A 22,277-nucleotide genomic window follows, 5' to 3' on the forward strand; every position below is an offset into this window, starting at 1 on the left:
ATTGGAAGCGGTTCTTGCGTCTTTTGCGGATCTTGCAATGCCAGTGATATGTAATAAGCCAAGACGGGTTGTTAAAAGACAAAGCAGAAACAAACAAGGAAAGATAGATTGTGTTTTATTTCCTCGCGAGCTTTACATTTTATTTATTTCAAACGTGAAATATTCTTGTTTCAAATATCAAATAGGCTTAATTTATACACTACTGTTGTATCGTTTGAGTTGAATAAAAATTCATTAAAATTCTTCATTAAAGATTTTTTCATTCATTACAATATAGGCAAGCGCTTCATCACAATCACACCTGATGGAAAGTGATGATGTGGCCTAAGATGGGACGCGTTTACCCAGAAGAATTATTACAAATTCTAGTTAGAAAATGATGATGGAGTCCTTTTATACCTTCGTGGAACTTAGGACTGCAGTTGCTTTCCATGTCTCCCTATCTTTAGAAAATAGTACATCTAATTAAGATATATATCTTTGCTGCTTTGCCCTTTTCCGGGCAGTTCTTGCAGTACCGCTGGACCGCAGGCTTAGGGTCGGTTCACATTAGCACCAAATCAAAGCAAATTCAAAAATCACTATCAGTACAAATATTATAAATTTGAAAGTGTGTTTGTTTGTTGGTTTGTCCTTCAGTCACGCTGCAGATGAGCAACGGATCGGTGTGATTTTTGTTGTGATTTGTATGGATTTGTATTTGTAAATTGTTGTAAAAGTTGGCTATGTCACTTTGCAGGTCTTTAACTATTAAAGACCTGGAGAGTGACATAGCCTACATTTTATCCCAGAAAATTAAAGAGTTCCCACGGGATTTTAAAAACTAAATCCACGCGGTTGATGTCGCCGGCTTCAGCTAGTTAGTTGTATATAAACTACTAGCGACCTGCCCCAGCTGTGCACGGTACGACCATGTCGGAAACTACATGGCCGGTTATTGAAAGGGTGGGTTCCCAACGAGTAACACCAAAACGAGCAACAGTGTGACTCGGGCTTCACCATACTTTTCTTTAGACAACTTTTACAATGGGACCAATTGTGTCCCACTGTGAAAGCTATTCCAACGGGAATTATAAAAAGTTTGGATAGTTGAATGCTACCCTCCTATGCTTGGACTAAGGGTGCGTTTCCACTGGAGCAGAGTGAAGCGAAGAAGTGTTCAAGCTCAGAGTTATTTATTTAACATGAGTCAGTAGAAGTACATTGTACACTTTTTGCCTGTTAAATTGTTGAATTAGTAAGATAATTATTTGATCATAATAATTAATAATGTACCTAAACATAAAATTAAACCACAAATGTTCCGAACACGCCCTGGTCTGAGAAGTAGCCCACAAGAAACTCTGACGGGTATTCCTTTTAATTTTCACACTATCAATTTTTGTAATTTATTACAATTATTATCAAAGCTGTTTAAAGCAACTCATTCCTAAAACCCAAGCGTTCAGTGGACCATGAATATTGTTACATGACGTGACAATTTTATCACATCATCAGATCAATGATTGGATTGGTCTGCTGAATACATCTCCGCTCCGCATGGCTTTAGTAGACAGATACCACGGTCTACATGTAAATTCTGAAACTTCCGAGAAAAATCTCTAGCTCCGAACAGGTAAATAATGTCCAAGTGAATTTAATGCTGGAATGGTTTTGAATAGCTGAGCTTAGAGCACCTGTCGGAGTTAACTCAATCCCTGCAATCCGTTTATCTGTTACAAACAGGATTCTATTTAGAGTCCCCCACTTTGGGAATTCAGTAACTCTTCGATTTTAAAAGTTCCTGGAACTTGACTACTTAGCCTATTCTACTAGTTCGGGACGTGTTGGATTCGATCTCGGGCACGCAGTTCTAACGTTTCGAAGTTAAGTGGGTTTAAAGTACCTACCTAATAGTAAAAGCGCGTGCAAAAAAATCGGCGAATGACTGCACATTGTACAAAAACATAGCTCAGCCAGGCTTGTATATTAAATCCTTACTCTATGATCTGCAAAAATCGTCATGTTGCAACTTCAGAATGGACTAGGTAAATGTTTTGCGCGGACTATAAAACAGCAACATATGACATAAAAGCAATCTCGAATTTTGCGTAAGTGGACTTGAATTACGTAGTTTGAAGAAGGCGGGATGTGATCAGCAACACAAACTTAACACAATACATCCTTTGTTTGCATAACGTGTAGGTACATATGATGTTAAATCTAAGAAACAGTATCCAGCCGATTAGCCGGGCCGAATATACCTCATAGACAATTACAGGGAAATAATAATTAATACAAGGAATCATAAAATTACCTAAACTTAGTACGAGAATATCATAGGTACCTACTTATCAATAGTAGATAAAAAGTTGGTATATTCAGGTGTCGGCATGTAATGCGAGCAACCATGCCTGAACTATGAAGAACGCGGCGTCTTAATATTCCTACAAGTTTGCAGGAATTCAATATCCAGATAATAGCGGCCGACCAGCACGATATTGAGGACACGGATATATTTTTATTACTTTACGTGTGCTTTGCTTATTAGGTATTTAGTACATTATGTATATGTGTAAAGATATAGCGATTAGATAAAACTAAGGATTAAAAGTTCCTAATGGTGGATTTGATGAAAGTATTTGTAAGCTCTCAGGTAAGACGGAGCGTGTAGCCGGAGCCTTAGATACGCCTTTTCAAAGAGGGAGAGTAGTAGAGAGAGAGTAGTAGAGAGAGAGTAGTAGAGAGAGAGTAGTAGAGAGGGAGAGAGAGAGAGAGTTCTTAGAGAGTTTTTCCCGGCTCTTCTGAATACAGCCTGCTTTCCAAACCGTGGTGGTAGAGTCTTGATCATATTACGAGCCACAATTTGGGCTACCTACTTGGATAAAGAGTTTTCATTCCACCTTGGTTGTGCATGGGCAAAAGGAATTTCCTTAAATAACGAGTTAATATTATTATTCTCTCGCACAACACCGAGAGGAATGGCGTGCACGTGAGGAGGCCTATGTCCAACAATGGATTAACAAAGGCTAAGAAAGAAGAAGAAGAAGAAGATTATTATTCTATAAATGTAATATAAATGTTGTGATATCGCGCTGTAGGGTTATAACGTGGTTAGTATGAGTACATTCACTAAAGTCGATAGAAACAATTAAGCGTCAAAATACTTTAGCGTTAAAGTAACATGAACCTTAAGAACCTTACCCTAAAGCTCAAGCCCATCCATACACATCTCTAGTAGTGCTCCCATCGGAAACCTTGTGAAATCAAAATTTATGATGCTGAATTTTGACTTAAATTATTATTTGGCCCATAGATTATTATTAGGTTCATTTTAGTCTGACGTTATTGTGTTCAAGCACTGCTAGCTTAATGGCTAAGGCATACAACTATGAGTCAGCTTAGCTTTAGGGTAATACTTCGGTTTCCTTTTCCGAATTCAAGCTTAGGCAAGGCTTTCGGACTTATGTGCGATTTTTTTAGAGGCGTGAAGTGATGATGTGGCCTAAGATGTAACGCGTTTGCCTAGAAAGTGCCTATTACCATTTGTTTTAAAGATACCCAGATTATAATTGGCAGAAAACAAGATCAAAAGGTAAAGGAAATCATCACAAAGAAACCTGCATGTTTACGTGTTTTCCATAATGTTCTCAAAAAGTCTACCAATCTGCATATGCCAGCCTGATTTAATACCTACTCATATTCTGTCCGTTTCTCGTTCTGAGAGGAAGATCCGCGATCAATACTTGGGCCAGCGATGAATTGAGAACTGTGATTATGGCCATGATACTAATAAAGTGTTTCAACGCTCGAATTATACCAACGTTTTTGAGATGTAAAATCTCATACTAACCCTACCTACTGTTAAGTGCGCCATTAGATTCATCCGGTGGCGAATGGCGGTGTTAGTCTATAAGAGCTTCGCAACTAATAAAGATAATGGCAGGAGCGTAATGGGAATGTTGTGTTAGGTGTTGAGATTATATCGAGAAGATTGGCACCATCGTCACCGCCCTCAATAGTTATTGTATTAATTTAGTATCAGACATTTACGAGGCAGGAAAAGCCAACCACCAAGCAAGGCGTACCCAGTATACGCACCACCACCACGCAGCACCACACAAATTCCAACACCACTCGACGCACGTTTCGCCCTGACACCGGAGCATGCTAAGGAGATGTAGACCTTACAATGCCTAATTTTTTTTTCTTTTATTGCTAGATTGCTATAAAACTTAAGGTTAGCCTTATCTAATTACTATACAAATCATGCCCGCGTGGAATGGTGCCAAGAATACTGGCTGCATTTCCGCGCTGGACAGCCAGGCTGACAGAATGAGCCAGCCCTTCTGTCACCCGATGAGGCTATTAAACGCGGTGAAATGTCTCGTAAAAATTGTTTAGCACTAAGACTCCATGGCCCCAGGGTCTCCACGGCAAACGGAACAAAAATGTAACTCTCAATAAGAGAGGCATACTTGCGCCGCTTGCCGTTTTCAGCCATTTCTGCTGCGGCTCCCGGTCTTGAAGCTGTCTCCCTGATGCCTAAACTTTGCAATTAGGTAATGCTACACGTTGCACGATACAGATTTCTTTGGTTTGGCGGATTATAGCAAATTAACCTTTTGGTTCCTTGTATGCCATCATTTAATAAAGGATTAGATCGTCGAGCCTTAATGCATACATGAAACACTCGGGTATGTCGTAAGACGTTTAGAATATACGGAGACCCTCATTTACTTCCTAATGGCTTGAGGTATGCGACCTTACTATGTCGGTTGTAAATGTATTACTGCTGGGTTAAACCTTCCTGAGTTCAGATGAGCTTCTAAGTTTATTGGAACTACAATTTTGTAATTTTCACGGAAATTATCTTGGACCCTTGCGCAGGGACATTGTATTGAACACGTCGAGGGTTCGTGAGAGAATTGATCCAATTAATACATCAGTCGGATATATTGGTTTGAGGTATGAGACCTTACTGTGTTGCTCGTAAACATATTAATGCTGGGTTAAACGTTCCTGAGTTAAAATGAGCTTCTATGCTTATTGGATGGATTCACGGAGCAAATCCTGGACCTTAAGCTCGTGCAGGGACATGGGTCCAACACGTAGAGGCTTTGTGAGAGAAGCCGGATCTTATATCCGGCTTATGTAGGAGTCAATTGTTTGGTATTGACTTGGCTCAACGATGCTCTACAAAGCTGAAGCTATAAATTATCTCTTTCTAAAGTTCGATGTTTATTTACTGTCGGGTACTGTCAAAAATAATACTGGACTAAGAGCCAGCGCTGTAAGAGTTCTAAGATAAAGAGAAAGAGTGTAAGAGTAGTTAGTGTAAGTATCCTGCGTGACATGTGCTACAAATTACATACCTACGAACCGCGGACGAAGTCGCGCGCAAAAGCTAGCATATTATACATATAAATTAGTCTATAGGTTAAGTCAGTCAACCCATATGAATCCGAGACGATCTATCTGCTTCAATTATAATAAAACCTTAGATTATATATATTTTCCTACTTCATTATAATGGGAGTGCGAAAAACTTATTTTAACTAAAAAGTAAAAAAAAATATTAAATCAAAAAACAGGATTGAACTTCTATCAACAAAATTAGGAGAATATTTTTGTACAAAAAAAAAAACAAAGAATTGTTTTGAACAAAAATAACAAAGCTGATTGATACGAAATTGAAATATGATGCTAAAAAATATTCTATTCCTTGACTCATCCATCGCAAAATCGTAATTACAATTGTAAATCGAGTCACCAATGAGAAAAAACTGGTCAAGGTAGGATTCCGTAGTCAAGCTAAAAACTTTGACAGTCATTAAGTATTTCGTATCCGGCAGATTTTTTCAAACTTTTCGATTTTTTTATGGGATAGAAGGTCGTCTTATACTAACGTATAAATTATCGCCATTCCTCAGCCAAATCCCTTCAGTAGTTTTTGCGTGAAAGAGTAACAAACATACCAAACAAGTACTTATAATACAAGTATATCAAATGTCTGAAATGAGCAACCGCCGAGTTTCTTGCTCGTTCTTCTCGGTAGGAAAGGCATTTTGAACTAGTGGTAGATGCTCTTGATGATTTAAAAGCACTTGTAAAAGTCCTTATGAGAATTACGAGTAAATAAAAATATTTTGAATTTTGAATTTTTTGAAAACTTTCGCCTTTATAACATTATAGTGTAAAAAACTCCCACAGAGACAGCACGAAATTCTTTGTTTTACTAAGGAACCCTAAAAACGAAATGAAAGAGCAAAAGGGATTACTCGACGAAATACCGAAATACTTAATCTTGATAGCGGGAAGCGAGGCGAAACAGCCGCGCCGTGTTATTGGGATGCAATAAAATTATACCACCAGCTCTGATTAAAATCTGATAATGCTTGTATTGCAAGCCATAAGCGGAAGCGGGTAGCTTGGTATAGCCGTGTATACATTTTAAAGTTTAAGGACGTCTGGCAGATGGTTGCCACCACGACACCAGACACTAGTTAATGCATGACGTGGTTCCTAATACTATTCCGAAGAAAAAAAAAATAGACTAATTTATACTTTGACGTAAGATTATATACACCTTTATTACCTGTTATCTCCCAAAGCCAGCATGATCCAAACTTCATAGTCGCTAATTGTTCTTCCCTGTGTTGGGGACAATACGCAGAGAAACTTTCAGCTTATATAAAATTACGAAGGACTCTCTCTCTATCCGGAGCTATGTGCGTTTCATGGTTTTTATCAATTAAATATCACTTGCTTCAACGGTAAAGGAAAACATCGTGAGTAAACTCGCATGCCTGCAGAGAGTTTTCTACAATTTTCCAAAGGTGCTAAGGCCTAGAGCCGCGTGGCGGGCTAGGACCAAAATCCAAGTCTCATTCTAGAAGGAAGCCTGTGTTCAGTAATTAGCTGGTAATGGGTTGATAATGATAATGATGATCAATTGATTGTGTGATAGCGTTCCGATAAAGCTTATTATAAAACTGCCATAATGTTTCTCCATCTTAGATAGACCGCACTTGACTAACTACATAACTTAAAAAACTCAGTCAGCCTCTGACTTGAACCACACATGACATTTGTTTGTACCGGGGACCAAAATTAATTTGCTTTTACACTGTCCATACATAAATTGTGACCTCAGCTTCAACAAGCGGCAGTTTTTGCTGCAACCCCGGCGGCTGCTCATCTATTCAATTAAACCTAGATTGTCTGCACACATACCTACTATTACGTGTGTATCTACATGCTTCACTCACGATTATTAAGAGGGGTTTATACGAATAAACTCCAAACAAACGTAATTTAGCTCTAGCAATTATATCAAAATAGCAAAAGGCTAAATTTGAAGTAGGTTTAAGTCAATATTGATGCATAAATTAATGCTGGCCTCTCTATACAAACGTAGTTTTGTTCTCATTTGACTACTAACCAATCAAACTCAATTAAATTTTGTAGTTAAATGCCCTAGGAATTAATATCTATAGGTATCTGTGGTTAGTTTAAGTTGTAATCAAACAAGACACGCAGACTTGACTCTGTCAAAGAACTTGTGGCTTAGAAAGATGATTTTAAATCGAACTAGGAACGTCTCGATAAGGTTCATCCGGCGCGGCTCCGGCTTTCCTGCGGGAAATTCCACATCCGACTGTTATCTCTAATCCGCCGTAGGGGAGGTCGTGGTTTAGATATAAAATCTGTTCATTAGCTCTATTCAGAAGCTAACAAGGTGAATTTTTGGGAATAATGGAAGAGTTTCAGACAATACCTGAGTGGGTAATTGACGAAGTTAAACTGTTGTAGTACTTACCGATTACTTACTTACTTAAACTTTAAAGTAATCATACACAGATGTTTAGCAATCATGACTGACCAGTACAAGCTGCGACTGCATAGCGAATCTTTCAATTTTCCTATCATTTTCATACACGAGATCGCTTGAGCAGTGGGCAGACTGCTTGTGTGGTCTGTGTACGTATCAGCGATTAATGCAAATTGACAGGGTAGGGTAGATATTCCGAAGTTTTGCTTATTTCCATCTTATTTGTTTCACATGAACTTAACATGGATAGAGCTATACTTAAGTTTTCCTAGTTGACTTAAAAGATAAAGTAATCGCAGAAATCTTGTCCGAGAAACGCGTGTAAGGCAATGCGATTTGCCCGATTAGGTAGGTAGGCCTCTTTTGCTTGTTTATCTTTTAAATCAGTGAAGGAAAAACTGAATTAGCAAAAATAAGCCGCGACGCGGCGTACTGCGTCCGTGAGTTATTGAGGCACCTTCGGCATGGGGTAGCCATTCAGGTTTTAAATGAATTCAAATTCAAAATATTTTTATTCAATTAGACTTTTACAAGTTCTTTTGAATCATCAAAAGCATCTATTTACCACTGGTTCGGAATGGGGTTTGTAATGTGTAATCCTTTTTTATAATACCTCAGTATTTTTAATCTGTATTGTAACACTATCAGTTGAAATCGCAGTTTTCTCTTCAACGACCATTGTTTGACAAAAAAAAGTTTGAGCATTTTCGATTGACTCTATGAATCATTTATTTGAGGGCCAGGAATGAATTAAACATATTCGAATAGGTAATAATAATGATAGTTATGTGACCATAACACTGTATTAGCCATCCAAGTGCCGTAATAACTATAACTGTGCTATAACAGCTAACTTTACAAGCTAATAAAGTGGTGATAACATTTTCGGTCAGTTTTACGAGTTTTATGGACAGCTTTGACGATTCAGATAATGTTAGTCTATCACGTAGTTATTGTAGAAACATGATACTTTGTGAAAAATTTTGTTTATAATACTTATGAGTAAGGCTAAGGCTAGTTACGACCCTACCGGCAAAGCTGTGCCGCCAAGCGATATGTTCCAGTACGATGGCGCGTAGAAACTGGAAATCAATTAGGGGAATGGGTTTAATTAAAAACTGCCACATCCATTCCAGGTAGCCCAACTTCTATCATTTCCATTTTTGACTGCATCATCCCTTACCACCAGGTGCCACAACCAAGGGATAGTTACCTTGTTAACGAATAAAAAAGTTTAAGATCAAGATCTATGATTAAAATAAAACTAAGTAAACCAGTTCTATTCGATTTCTTTATTTCTATTAATTATATCAGTGCATATACGCCTTAAAGTAACGTATAAAATAATGATTGGTATAACAAAATTATAAATTTAATTATTTAATTTATCTGATTTATTATAGGTATTGGTATAAACAAAGTTCTTCGCTCACTATATAGGACTGTAAATTAATAATAATGTATCTCCAGTAAGAATAGGCAGCTAAAGGTTCTGCAAATATCGTAGTATTTACACAAAAATAAACAAACTTATTTAGGATGGAAATGATCTTTCTCTCTCTGCCAATGAGCACATGAGTGTAAAAATTACAAATTAACAGGGCTCTCACCGTCACTTACTCCATACAATCGTAGTTCCAATTTCATTTGAATATTAAGCAACCAAAGTCCATGAAATTTTGCAGACATAATATTCTAGAAACTAATATCTGTGTCTGTGGTGTTTTAGATTTTTCTAAAAATATGTAGTTTTAAAATTACAGGGGCTCAAAGATTTGTATGTGAATTTTTAAGACCGCGTAACTTTGAAACCGAATATTTTAACAGAAATCTGGAAAACCACAGACATAGATATTAGTTTCTAGAATTCGTCTGCAAAATTTCATGGACTTTGGTTGCTTAATATTCAAATGAAATTGGAACTACGTTTGTATGGAGCGAGTGACGGAGAGACCCCTGTTAAAACATCGAACGAAGTTATGTTATGACTGGTACGGTACATACAGAGCGAACAAGAGCAAGCAGAGGTGAACATTCGCTGGTTTTCTGCACGTAGAATGATCAGCTAATGTGATGTACCAACAGGCTACATGCAGTGGAGTACGGTCAAAATCGATCTTACACACACTCTTGCTATTAAAGTTCCCTATCGTTCGTTAGCCTTTGATTACCCTCTTTCGCTCTGTCTATAGGCAACCTTAAATAATTATCCTTAAAACCATAGTATTAGACGGGCAAACTTTGTAGATTGCCCTTCTATACTAATAATCACTTTACACCAATGCACATTATGTTAGATGAGTTAACTGAGAGACAACTTGAAAATTAACTCTAGTATGATGAAATCTATCAATTACATCGATTTATTTATTTATTTTTGACAACTACTCACTAACGAGAGAAATTATACAAAACCGTTTTTATTAAAATTAATTTTTTTCTACCTATATCACAAAACACAGATGGTACAAGCAAATATTTTTTTAATGAATTATTTATTTTTTAGTTAAAATTTATAAATACATGAATCTTAATTTATTCGAAAAACTTTATGATAGGTACAGTATTAATTTTAACAGAGCAAACTTTTAAACATTATTTTATTAATCCCAATCTTACCACAATTACATATTTCAACCAAATAATTATGTATTTACAATAGTAACTTGAGTAGGTATCTTCAGTAGGTATTACACTAGCTTCGTAATTATTATGTCTGAAATATAAACTCAATAAGTATAAATCTTATCATTTAATTAGAACATCATAGTACGATATTATATTTACTGTGGCAAGGTCGGGTATTTAATATGAATTATATTCCTAAAAATATATTCTTCAATGATCTTATTACAAAATAAACAAAAGTAAATTCACACGATTCTAAATAAAAATTAAAATATCTTCCTCGATTTCAAAGTTTTTCAACCACTTTAGGATAGATATAAAAAGTATCTACAGGAACAAGTTTGAAAGTAAGATTTATGTTTCCAATAGATAGTAAAATAGTTTTATATATTACTTATAGGTTGTTAAAAAAATTAAAGTTACGTTGTATGGATATTAAAATTTATTATAAAGTGGGTGACAACCTTCAGACAATATTTTTGTGACATCAATTAATAACACTATCTGGTAATTTAAGTGCATGTGTTTCATATTAAAAACTTTATTTTTATAAACGGATTATTTTTGAATAAAACGTGCTCTGTGTGCATTATATTATTGTATATTCTTTACTTACATTAAGTAATTATTTATTTATTCATAAATTAAATTTAAATATCTTTGTCTATTAATAACATTAAATATTAACGCATTTACTATTAAATATTAGTAATATTAATATGAACTATAATTTCGCTAAGATATTATATTTTTTCGTCGGTAACGTCTTAACTAAATTTATTAAATTATTATTATTTTATAATAATATGATATATTGTATTATTATTTACATCTATTTCTCTAGAAGGCGTAGGATTAAAAAACACCGTGGTCCTTTTAATTATCTTCTAAGTAAAAGCTTATAATTACTGGGGTTTCTCAAAATTGACTGAATTAAATAAAGACCTTTAAATTTCTACTGAAAATCAAAAAATCGGAGGACCGGACTAAAGGCTGCTTGATAATATTTGCTTAGAGATTCTTTGATATTTGTATGAAAGCAATGTGGCAATCCTAGCGTTTGCCAAGAACGATCAATGTGCTCTATATCCTTCAGATATCGTGGATGCAATCTATACTATAAATTAAAAAAAAAAATGAGGAAATAATAGTTTGGGCAAAGGGTTATATACTTAGTCAATATAAATATTTACTTTCAATAAGTAAAATACTATGTTTTTCGTTACGTTTTCATGTAAAAAAAGACATATTTTTTCCTAGATTTTGCGATCTTTGACAAACACGCTGAGAGCCAGAAATTCTTCTCCAAATTTTTTGAAAGAAAACGCTTTTTGAAGGAGAAAATCAGAAGAAAACTTAAAATTTCTGACAGTGTATAGGCTATTCGTTTTTGTCAAGGTCTTTTATAAATGAAGATGACTGTATTGTAGAGTGCCAAGGGTAATTTAGACGTCTGGATCTTTTTATTAAGCATTTCTCAGTCATTTAATCGAAAATCAATGTCCTATTACGGCTCTTGCTCGAGAGGTCTTATCTGTGTTGAGATATTTGGGTCCCTTAATAGGGTATTAAGATTTTCTTGAGAGTTATCGGCACTACCCTACACATTATATCAATTTCTTTTGACAGCTACCTTTATCCCTATAAATAATATCATAATATTATCACTCGTCTATGTAGTAGGCATCCTTGGGGTTCGTCAGATAGACATAAAACGCTCTACGAGCCTGTCTATCTGAACGGGCGTTATAGAATTGATTATCAAAATATTTGCCATCAATTAGGTTAGGTTAGGTTTGACTCTGTGTTTAAAATTTATTAATAAAATCGATGAATGAGTGACATTGGCAAAACGTCTAACAAAAGATATATTATTATTATCTCTTTAGTTAAATACTATGTACAATATAGTATTATCTAATATAAATAATTTACTATTAATACTAGAAATAAATACTTTGTAATAATGTCACAGCTTCACCATTGTGACAATTTTCTGAAAAAAAAAAACTTAGCATGTTTTTTATTATTTCATTTTTTTATTAGCACGGGAAGGCAGTTTTTTACTAGGGTAAAAAACCCCTAGTAAAAAAGCCTTTACCCTAGTAAAAAACTTGGGGGACTGGTGAGTGCTACAGGTTCCCGAATATAGTAAATAATAAATACCCGGAGAAATCCGTACTTTTACAAGGTCAAAAGCGTCCTAACCCTAAAGGGGTCAAAGTATCAATAAAAATAACAACTGTTAACGCAAATATGAACAAACAACAACTTGTTTTACTTAGTTGTTATTGTCATTATCTCTTATGTGTGTCTAATAAACAAAATGAAGAAAAAATAAACAACCCTGCAATCAGCTGATCGTGGAAATGCACTCGCAAAAAAAATCCGTCAACTCGAAGGAACGTTTCAGCAGAAACAGAAAGAATCTATGGCGCTAAGTATTTGGTAGGTAATACATGTAAATTATACATGCCTCATTTGTCATGTTATATGATTTATCAAACACGCTGTATTTACCACTACCTGCTTGCCACTGATGTAGGAGAAATCGTTTATTATTAACATTAACGGTGAATACAGTGACCCTATTTTGGGGCGCTTTCAGAAACCTTGTATGTTGGATTTCCTTTTTTGATTCCGAATTTATTTGCAATGTAATTTTGTTTTTTACACGTCAAAGACTTAGGCAAAGTAACGTTTATCTGTATACAATACACTTAATTTAATTAAAAATTATAGATTCGACTAGAATATGTTATTATGCTAGGTTGATGTTGACGCCGACGCCGGACATGAAGTCGTCCCTTATAAGCGGAAGAAGTGCTGTGTGTCTGTAAAAGAAGAAAGATTTTCAAGTTAGTCGCATTTCTTCATTTTGCTTTTTCTTTACCAATAATTGTCGCATAACAATACCAGTAACATTTTCCATTATCAGTGAAAAGTTTACTGAAATGGACATACACAAATACGCTGCAAAAGGTGTGCCAAGCAAGGCGGTACAGGGGTAGATAGATACCTTCGATATAAATGGGCTAGGTACCTGACCAATAAATAATACTGGACTGACTGGGCGCTCTAGGTACAGTTTAGGGTCAAGTAAAAAAGCTTCGGACGACAGTGAATAAAACTTATGCGCATAGATAGATGCTGTACTTTCCTACGGCACATGGAGGGAAAGCATGAAAGCATTCGCGGCATTCTTTTTATCTGACGCCAACATTTACGCGCAAGATTTTAAATTAATGCATGAAATGACACATGACAAGGACAAAATTTGAAAACCACGGGCAGCAGGGTGCACACAGACAGCACATGGGGGATAGAAAAAAGGAGTGAACTTACAAGTCCAGTGCGGACCACTACAGTAAGTGTAGCAGTGTTATGACGGCGCTCTTAGTACAGTTGGTGTTGAGTAGAAAAAGCTCTGGAGAACAGTGAAGGAAGCAGACAAGGCAAAAGCATGTCACCAACTTAAAATATATGCATGAAATGACAGGCACGGGCGAAATGACAGGCACGGGCAAGGCGGGGGCACACATACAGGGTACAACATAAAGGCGTGGACTCACTCGTGCGGCGCGGGCCACTGCGGCGCGTGCTTGTGCGTGGCGGCGCGCGCGCGGGCCAGCAGCGTCATGACGGCGCGCTTAGTCGGCGACATAGCGGCCCGCGCGCCCAGCAGCGGCCGCTTGCGCCCGCTCGCGCCACCCGCCCCACCCGCACCTGCAGACAAGCCCTAAGGTGATACACGTGCCTGCAGATGGCATGCCAGATGCTGCTGAGTTGCCATATCAGGTTCTGGCATCCTCAATCAAAACGGTACGCATGCCTGTAGTTGGCATGCCAGACACCGGCCAGCTGCTATACCAGGTTCTGGCATTCTTTGTCAAAATGAATAGCATACTTATAGTTAGCATGCCAGACACAGGCAAGCTGCCATGCGAGGTTCTGGCATTCTTTGCCAAAACGACAGGTATGCATACCTGTAGTTGACATACCAGACACCTACAAGCTGCCACACCAAGTACTGGCAAGTGTAGAATGCCATGTCAGTTTCAAGATACGCTTCTTGAGGTGAAACGAGTCTGCCTCCCCGCTACACCGAAAGATGAAAAATGGTTTGCGATGCTGGCATACTAAGTACAAGTATACTGATGGTATCAATCTATGATAAGTTACCAAGTAACATTGCTACTTAGAAAAATTATACAAATAACTGACTGAAAACATTATTTGGCTGAAAACAATATACAGTTTATCATGCCTAGAATCGATCTGCATTCGAAACTTTTTTTCGATTTTGTCGCTTAGTTCGATATTCCATACCGCAGTCCAATTTTCCTAACCTGGAGAGCGGAGTGCCCATAAAGGCAGTTATGACGTCATAAATCCGCAAACAAAGGTCTATCACCATTAGTCCGTGGCACGCGCAAACAAACGTTTCGTGTATTTCATTCTGCGGTGGATATAATGCGTCAAGAATCACGATATCTGCGAAATATCACCCGAACAAAACACTTGAAACGACTCTCTGAGAACTTAAGTCTCTAGCCCAAGATATAAGCTTAGCGTGGAATGTTTCTTTGTTTTATTTATTTGAGGGCTTCTATAGCTATTGTTACGAATTCTAACACACTTGGCTGCAATCAGACTTGCTGGTAAGTGATGATGCAGCCTTCGATGGAGCGCGCTTGCCTACAATGAATATTCACCTTTGACTTGAAGACTGATGCTGGAAAGACATTCCATATCCTAGTAGCTCAAATTAGAAACTAGGAGGATATCATTTCGGACATATCCGTGGAATTTCAACTATGTACGGGTGCAGAGTTTGGCGATGCCTTGCGGTACGATAATAGAAAGGTGAAGGAGGAACCAGGTAAAAAAATTCTCGGGCACACTCTTCGAATTTATATATCCTGTAAAAAATCGAATTAGCTTCTTTTCAGTTAAAAATAAATTTGAACCTATTAAACATGCGCAGTTGGCTAATTATTCTCGATCTACTTGGTAAGTGCACAGTAAGGGATGATAACATACATCGTGGTTTACTAAAATAACATGTTGGTTTTTCTTAGCAGGTTGTAGCGACAGGAAGACGTAATATAGTGTAAAAATTATCTATACTTTTTTATTTAATAAATAAAATTGGAGTGTCTGTCTGTAATTTCGAAATAACTACCGCATATTAAGGTCATAATATGATTATTTGAACGATACTTTAACTGAATCACACGTTATTAAAATTTTTGTCTGTCTGTCTGTCTGTTTGAAAAGGCTAATCTTGTGAACGGCTGAACCGATTTTGACGGGATTTTCACAGACAAGTAGTGAATTGACCAGGGAGTAACATAGACTACTTTTTTAACCGACTTTCAAAAAGGGAGTTGTGTTTTTCTGCCTATGTACACCGAAATCTCCGAGATTTCTGAACCGATTTGCGTCATTTCTTTTTTAATCGATAGAGGAACTTTGAGACATTGTTTCATAAAAAATTTGGAGTCCAACTCCGCAATCCTGATGCTGCAGGGGATCTGACCAATCCACGCGGACGAAGCTGCGGGCATCAGCTAGTAGCAAATAAGAATTCGAAGGTAAGTGGCAGACATAGAGCAAAATTGAGGGTCTTCTCATTTAGTGAGCGCTTTGCTAGCAGCGGAAGAAACCTTCCTGTAAAGATCTAGCCTTGTTTCATTTCTTGAAGGGCCAAGAAGTGGATAAATAAGATGTTTAGTTTTCAAGTAACTTTCTGCCAAAGAAGAGACCAAACAGTTTGTAAAAGTAGATACGCTATTGTTTCTAAATTGTACCACAGCCGATTTTCTCATTACGCGGGAAAATTTGCGGGGTGTTTTATCGTTTTTGAAGTTCACAACAATCGGTCGAGCTTTATTTTTGAAGGCTGGAACAAGTGAGAAGTGCAGCGATTTTCAGATAGAGATTTATTTATAAGAAAAATGTATCACTTTTCAGCGTGATGAGAATAAGGGAAAATTTACATAATTTTATACCCTGGAATTATATCAAAACTTTACAACTTCAGTGGTCTTAGTCTATTTGGAAAATATCGTAACACATCGCAAATTCGTAATGCCCATTATTACGATGGTGAACATTGAATAAAGTAAGCTTGAAAGGTGTTTAGACGCAACGTTAGAAACTTAGTCATAATATGTTCTATTAAATATATAGAAATCACTAGAAATATAATGATTAAATAGGTTTTAAGATAGCCTGACTTGAGACCTATAAAAATACTTGAAAAATTGTGAAGGTCTACTGTTTTTGTTATTTGAATCAATACCATTTTTCCCGTCACACAAGGAAAAATCGCAAAATTTTTATGGTTTCCCAAGTACATCGTTCTGCCTCCCTTAACAGAACCACGGTAATGGTATGTACAGTATTCCAACTTCATACAAACGGACGAAACGCGAGCTATACCTACGCACCTCGATGTCGGCAGGCGCTCGACACGCAGACAGTCGCGACTGTGCCGCAGTGACGAACGGGCGGTGTTTTGTTTTTCTAACAATAACCGCGCGATTTTTTCGTTGTATGTGAAACCCGATCAAAGAAGCCACAATTTCAGCTCAGAATCTCGGTATTTAAGGTACCGGGACTACAATAAGATTAATTCGCAAACTTTTTTGATTGTACCAAGCGATGATTTTGTGGAATATATACAAAAAATGGGGAAAATGTTCCGAACTTCATTTAAAACCAAATATATAAATTGTAAAGTAGCTGCAGGTGTCTATAACCAAGTAAAAGATATTTATTCCTTTTTCTCTATCTTGCCCAAGTTCCCCAAAACAATTTTTGATTAAAAGCTTTATAGGGATGCGGATTTTTTAAACTTTAAAATTTAATAATTCGTAACGTTCGTTTAATTTCCTACGTCTCAGTCGAGGCGCAAATATTTTTCGGTCTCAAATTATAAGACCGATTTGTTATTCAATCATAAACATGGTTTTTTAATTAAATCTACCAATCAAAAAACAACACGCATTTTTATTGAACATTTCCTATGCAATTCACAAAGTATTTTATTTGTTTATATAAAAAAAGTATATTTACAATCACAAAACTAGATGGAAACACAAAGTAGGCAAATGTAATTAAACTGCTGGAGGCGGGCAGCCCTACCGCATGTTTACGTACCGCGCAGCTGTAGGTATTTATTTCAAAGAAACGGCCGAGTTAGAATACTGTATAGATAATATTACCGTGACAGAACCGTCAGAAAGTGACGTTTAGTTAAATCACAAAAGCAGAACCAAATGAAACAGTGCAGCGATTTTGATATCAATCACAAGATAGTGGTCTGTGATACTAGTATGAGTTTTTACATCCCCCAACGTTGATAGAATTCGAGTGTCGAAACACAATAACTTCAGAGTGAAATAAACCCTAAATCTGGTTGATTTAAAGTCTAAAATTCATTAAAACCGAAAAACTTCCACTGCTGGGTATTAGGTCCCTTCTAGGGACTTTCACGCCACGGGCTTGCCCCGTCTGAACCCAGCGGCTCTATGCAACTCGTTTGATATCATTTGCCCACCTAGTGAGGCACTTTCCGGTCTGAGGTCGACATTTTAGCACTTTGGGATCCCAACGTCTGACGGTTAAACGAACTAAAAAAATTAGCTCCACTGATTTTAATTTCACAAGATTTTCATTTGGAGCGCTGGTTACAATGATTTTAATTTCACAAGATTTTAATTTGGAGCGCTGGTTACAATGATTTTAATTTCACAAGATTTTCATTTGGAGCGCTGGTTACAATGATTTTAATTTCACAAGATTTTCATTTGGAGCGCTGGTTACAATGATTTTAATTTCACAAGATTTTCGTTTGGAGCGCAGCTGGCTACAACTATTATGAATGAACTGCAGCTTAAAAACAAGTTGGTTAAGGTTCATTTTACTTTAACACACTTTGAAGCGTTACGTTTCGCGCTCGAATTTTATCAATACTGGGTGAAATGTAAAATCTCATACTAAGCACATGTTTCTGGAAACAAACGGTTACAAAGCCTACAAAGCGGATTGTGGTCAGCGTTACAACTTGGATCGGCAAAGGGAAACACCGTTTCAAACGTATTTTGACTATTTGGGGGATTGCAAACAATTTTCATCTAAAACCGCGGCTGTTTTTGAATTTATCATGACCACTGTGACGTGTTGGTTTTTTCCAATGATATATCTACACCAATATTATAAATAGGTAAAGTTTGTTAGTTATGATGTAGGGAGATATTCATTACACTTTAGGACTTTGGGAGGATTTGGACGAAATCATCACATCGGCAAGCGCAGTGTGGGACGACCCGTCCGACCCGCTACTGTCTGACGACCTTAAGAAGATAGCGGGAAGTGGGTGGATGAGGAAGGCTTATGTCCAGCAGTGGATGGAAATAGTCTGATCGATTGATTGATTGACATCTTGAAGCTTTCCCTTGCTTTTTCTCGAAGCTTTCTCGAAATGCAATAATAATATGAACATGATGGCATGTAATCATAATATTATTATGAGCCGTACAATATTATTGGTTGTGTCAGTGCGATATGTGAATAAATTCTGTTTTTGAAAAGTTAGGTAATGAATATTTTGTTTTTAGAAAATTGCGGTTGAGAGAAACATGTTCAATAGTTTAAACAAAAATGTTTGCCAAAAGTTAAAATATGTAGGTTAAAAGGTTAGATAAACTATTATATACTTAAACTATTAACTATATTACACGGGGAGGAGTAAAGCCGGAAATATGTTAGCGTGTCGTGTTGAGTGTGAAGTTGAAGAAGTAGAAGAAGAAGAGAAGAGACACATTATAGTAGAGTGGCGTGTCGTGACTTTCTCTAACCATACTAAACTTAGGTAGGTATACTAAATACATGAAATCGATCTCAGCGTAAAATTGTAAATACCATTAGATTATAAATTAACAGAAAAACTGTTGAAATATTGTGAATCTCTCTACTGTGAGATCTATTTGTCTACGTTCACTAAACAAATCTAAATATCAAACATGGATATTTATGTTCTAATCTAACCTAAGTAAACTTTAGATTTTGGCGCCATTTTTCTTTCTCGAAGAAAAAAGTCGGTCAGTTCGGTCTGTCGTTACATTTCATAAACTATGCATTATGCCCAGTTTATGCTATTTTGCTGCGACATATTATTATAGATCTCACAATAGAGAGGTTCACAATCTTTCGACACTTTACAATCTCACGAGATTGGTTCTGTTAGATTATGATCTAACTGTATTTACAATTTCACCGTGACACACTATGTGCTACTGATGCATCACGACACAACACGACACGCTAGTCACTGGTCTAAAATGTTGTGTTACTTAGTGGAACCTTTAAGATTGAATCGTCCGTGGTTTCTAGAAAAAGCTGTAGATAAAAATGCTTGCCAAGGATAAATAAGAAACTGACTCCAAATGAAATAGGGAATAGGCAGAATAAATAAAACGTGGCTTAAATAAATCTAAAGCAGCGTTAAATGGAACTGCAGCGTTTAATGGCTAGAGTTATTTGAATTTTAATCCTCCTTAGCTATGTCATCTAAAACTTGAATTTTATGTGTTCCCAGACCTTTATTGTTGAAGGGGGAAGATTGTTATCAGTTTAATGACTAACCCTACTTTTAGAAGGACCAAACCGTGCCAAGTTTAGTCATTAGTTGCAAGTATTCAGAAACTTTGGAACTTTGATGTATGTCAGTTTCACGAGCGAAACTTTAAGCGCTCGTCGTATAAAATTTCCCTGCATTATTTACCTACAAGGAAGGTAATATTCATAATGATAGAAATACCTACCTACTGTTAATGTGAAAGTAAGGTAGCAAAAAACTTTTACGTGAACAAGTTACTGAATGCGCCAGCTCTCTGAAATGAATTAAAAAATAAAAGTAAATCGTAATACTTACTGATTTTTTTAAATTGTATGAAATGAAATGAATAAGATAGTGGGAAAAACAGGAAAATAATTAAAATGCTCACACCTTAGTTTGTCACCGCCACCTGGTTAGAGTATCAGTAATAGGTACAGTACTAGATAAACAAAATACCTACTACCGACCTTACACTGTCTTGTGAACTTATACGACCTCCTACGATCAACGATACCTACCGGCTCGACACCATCTACACGCACGTCAACGGAGATCCTATGGTCCGCAGCGCGGAGAATACTATCGGACTTAGACCAAGTCCAAAGGCCCAAAGGCAGCCTGCCTTCATGGCTTTTAGCTGGCAAAATCCCCGGTAAATGATCATCACAGGAAGCATGACTACTCCGCGCTATACGCGGGCACTATTAAGAAGTACCGACCTTGCGATGCTAGTGCGTGCACCGCGGCAGGCTTCACGCTGAGCAGGGCCGGGTATGCGTGCAGCATGCCGCCTAGCACTGGAATGCTCAGACCTAGTATGTCAGCACCCCTCAGTCAGTGTCAGTAATAAAGTGCTAGATAAATAGAGACGTACCGACCTTGCGTCGCGAGCGTGCACCGCGGCAGGCTTATCGCCGCGCAGTACTGGGTATGCGTGTAGCATGCCGCCTAGCACTGGAATGCTCAGACCCAGTATGTCAGCACCACTCGGTCAGTGTCAGTAATAAAGTGCTAGATAAATAGAGACGTACCGACCTTGCGTCGCGAGCGCGTGCACCGCGGCAGGCCTCACGCCGCGCAGCGCCGGGAGTGCCTGCAGCATGCCGCCTAGCACTGGACTGCTCAGACCTAGTGTATCAGCACCACTCGGTCAGTGTCTGTAATAAAGTGCTAGATAAATAGAGACGTACCGACCTTGCGTCGCGAGCGCGTGCACCGCGGCAGGCTTCACGCCGCGCAGCGCCGGGTGTGCGTGCAGCATGCCCCCTAGCACTGGACTGCTCAGACCTAGTATGTCAGCACCACTCGGTCAGTGTCTGTAATAAAGTGCTAGATAAATAGAGACGTACCGACCTTGCGTCGCGAGCGCGTGCACCGCGGCAGGCTTCACGCCGCGCAGCGCCGGGTGTGCGTGCAGCATGCCGCCTAGCACTGGACTGCTCAGACCTAGTATGTCAGCACCACTCGGTCAGTGTCTGTAATAAAGTGCTAGATAAATAGAGACGTACCGACCTTGCGTCGCGAGCGCGTGCACCGCGGCAGGCCTCACGCCGCGCAGCGCCGGGAGTGCCTGCAGCATGCCGCCTAGCACTGGACTGCTCAGACCTAGTGTGTCAGCACCACTCGGTCAGTGTCAGTAATAAAGTGCTAGATAAATAGAGACGTACCGACCTTGCGTCGCGAGCGCGTGCACCGCGGCAGGCTTCACGCCGCGCAGCGCCGGGTGTGCGTGCAGCATGCCCCCTAGCACTGGACTGCTCAGACCTAGTATGTCAGCACCACTCGGTCAGTGTCTGTAATAAAGTGCTAGATAAATAGAGACGTACCGACCTTGCGTCGCGAGCGCGTGCACCGCGGCAGGCTTCACGCCGCGCAGGGCCGGGTGTGCGTGCAGCATGCCCCCTAGCACTGGACTGCTCAGACCTAATATGTCTGCACCACCTGGTTAGAGCGTTAGTAGGTATATAATTAGTATGTTAGTACTGCAACTAACTAACACTCATGCTAACAAATTGGTTAAAAATTCGAAAGAACTGACGATTTAGAATATGAAATAAATTAGTCATATTCAGATTTCCAGAAAAATTTTTTTTGGAAATATTTATCTAATAGTTTTAATAAAATCCAAATGAATTTATTAAAAGGCATATTTGTAGTAGGTACGTTAGTAAAAGCACTAGTGATAATAAACTCGTATCGCATAAATAA

At 37.9% G+C, this 22,277-nt stretch overlaps 1 protein-coding gene and 1 long non-coding RNA gene across 5 annotated transcripts in view; one reads left to right on the forward strand and one right to left on the reverse strand.

Moving 5' to 3' along the window:
- The first annotated feature begins 601 nt into the window (after positions 1–601).
- On the forward strand, positions 602–22,040 carry LOC123865737. Its single transcript, XR_006796035.1, has 3 exons — positions 602–676; positions 10,959–10,963; positions 22,030–22,040. It is a non-coding gene; the product is annotated as an uncharacterized LOC123865737 (long non-coding RNA).
- LOC123865734 (KH domain-containing, RNA-binding, signal transduction-associated protein 2-like) overlaps positions 11,179–22,277 on the reverse strand; it is a 257,457-nt gene continuing 246,358 nt past the window's right edge. For 3 of the 4 annotated variants that reach the window (XM_045906953.1, XM_045906951.1, XM_045906952.1), the window contains exons 9-10: positions 14,014–14,167; positions 11,179–13,275 (exon numbers count right to left, since the gene is read on the reverse strand). In XM_045906953.1, the coding sequence (XP_045762909.1) occupies positions 13,203–13,275; positions 14,014–14,167 (227 nt within the window). In that variant the 3' untranslated portion in view covers positions 11,179–13,202. Of the gene's footprint in view, positions 13,276–14,013; positions 14,168–21,899; positions 22,011–22,277 lie in introns of all 4 variants that reach the window. The other variant, XM_045906954.1, reaches the window with a different exon arrangement.

This window comes from Maniola jurtina, chromosome 5 (assembly GCF_905333055.1).
Source record: "Maniola jurtina chromosome 5, ilManJurt1.1, whole genome shotgun sequence".
NCBI classification, from domain to species: Eukaryota; Metazoa; Arthropoda; class Insecta; order Lepidoptera; family Nymphalidae; genus Maniola; species Maniola jurtina.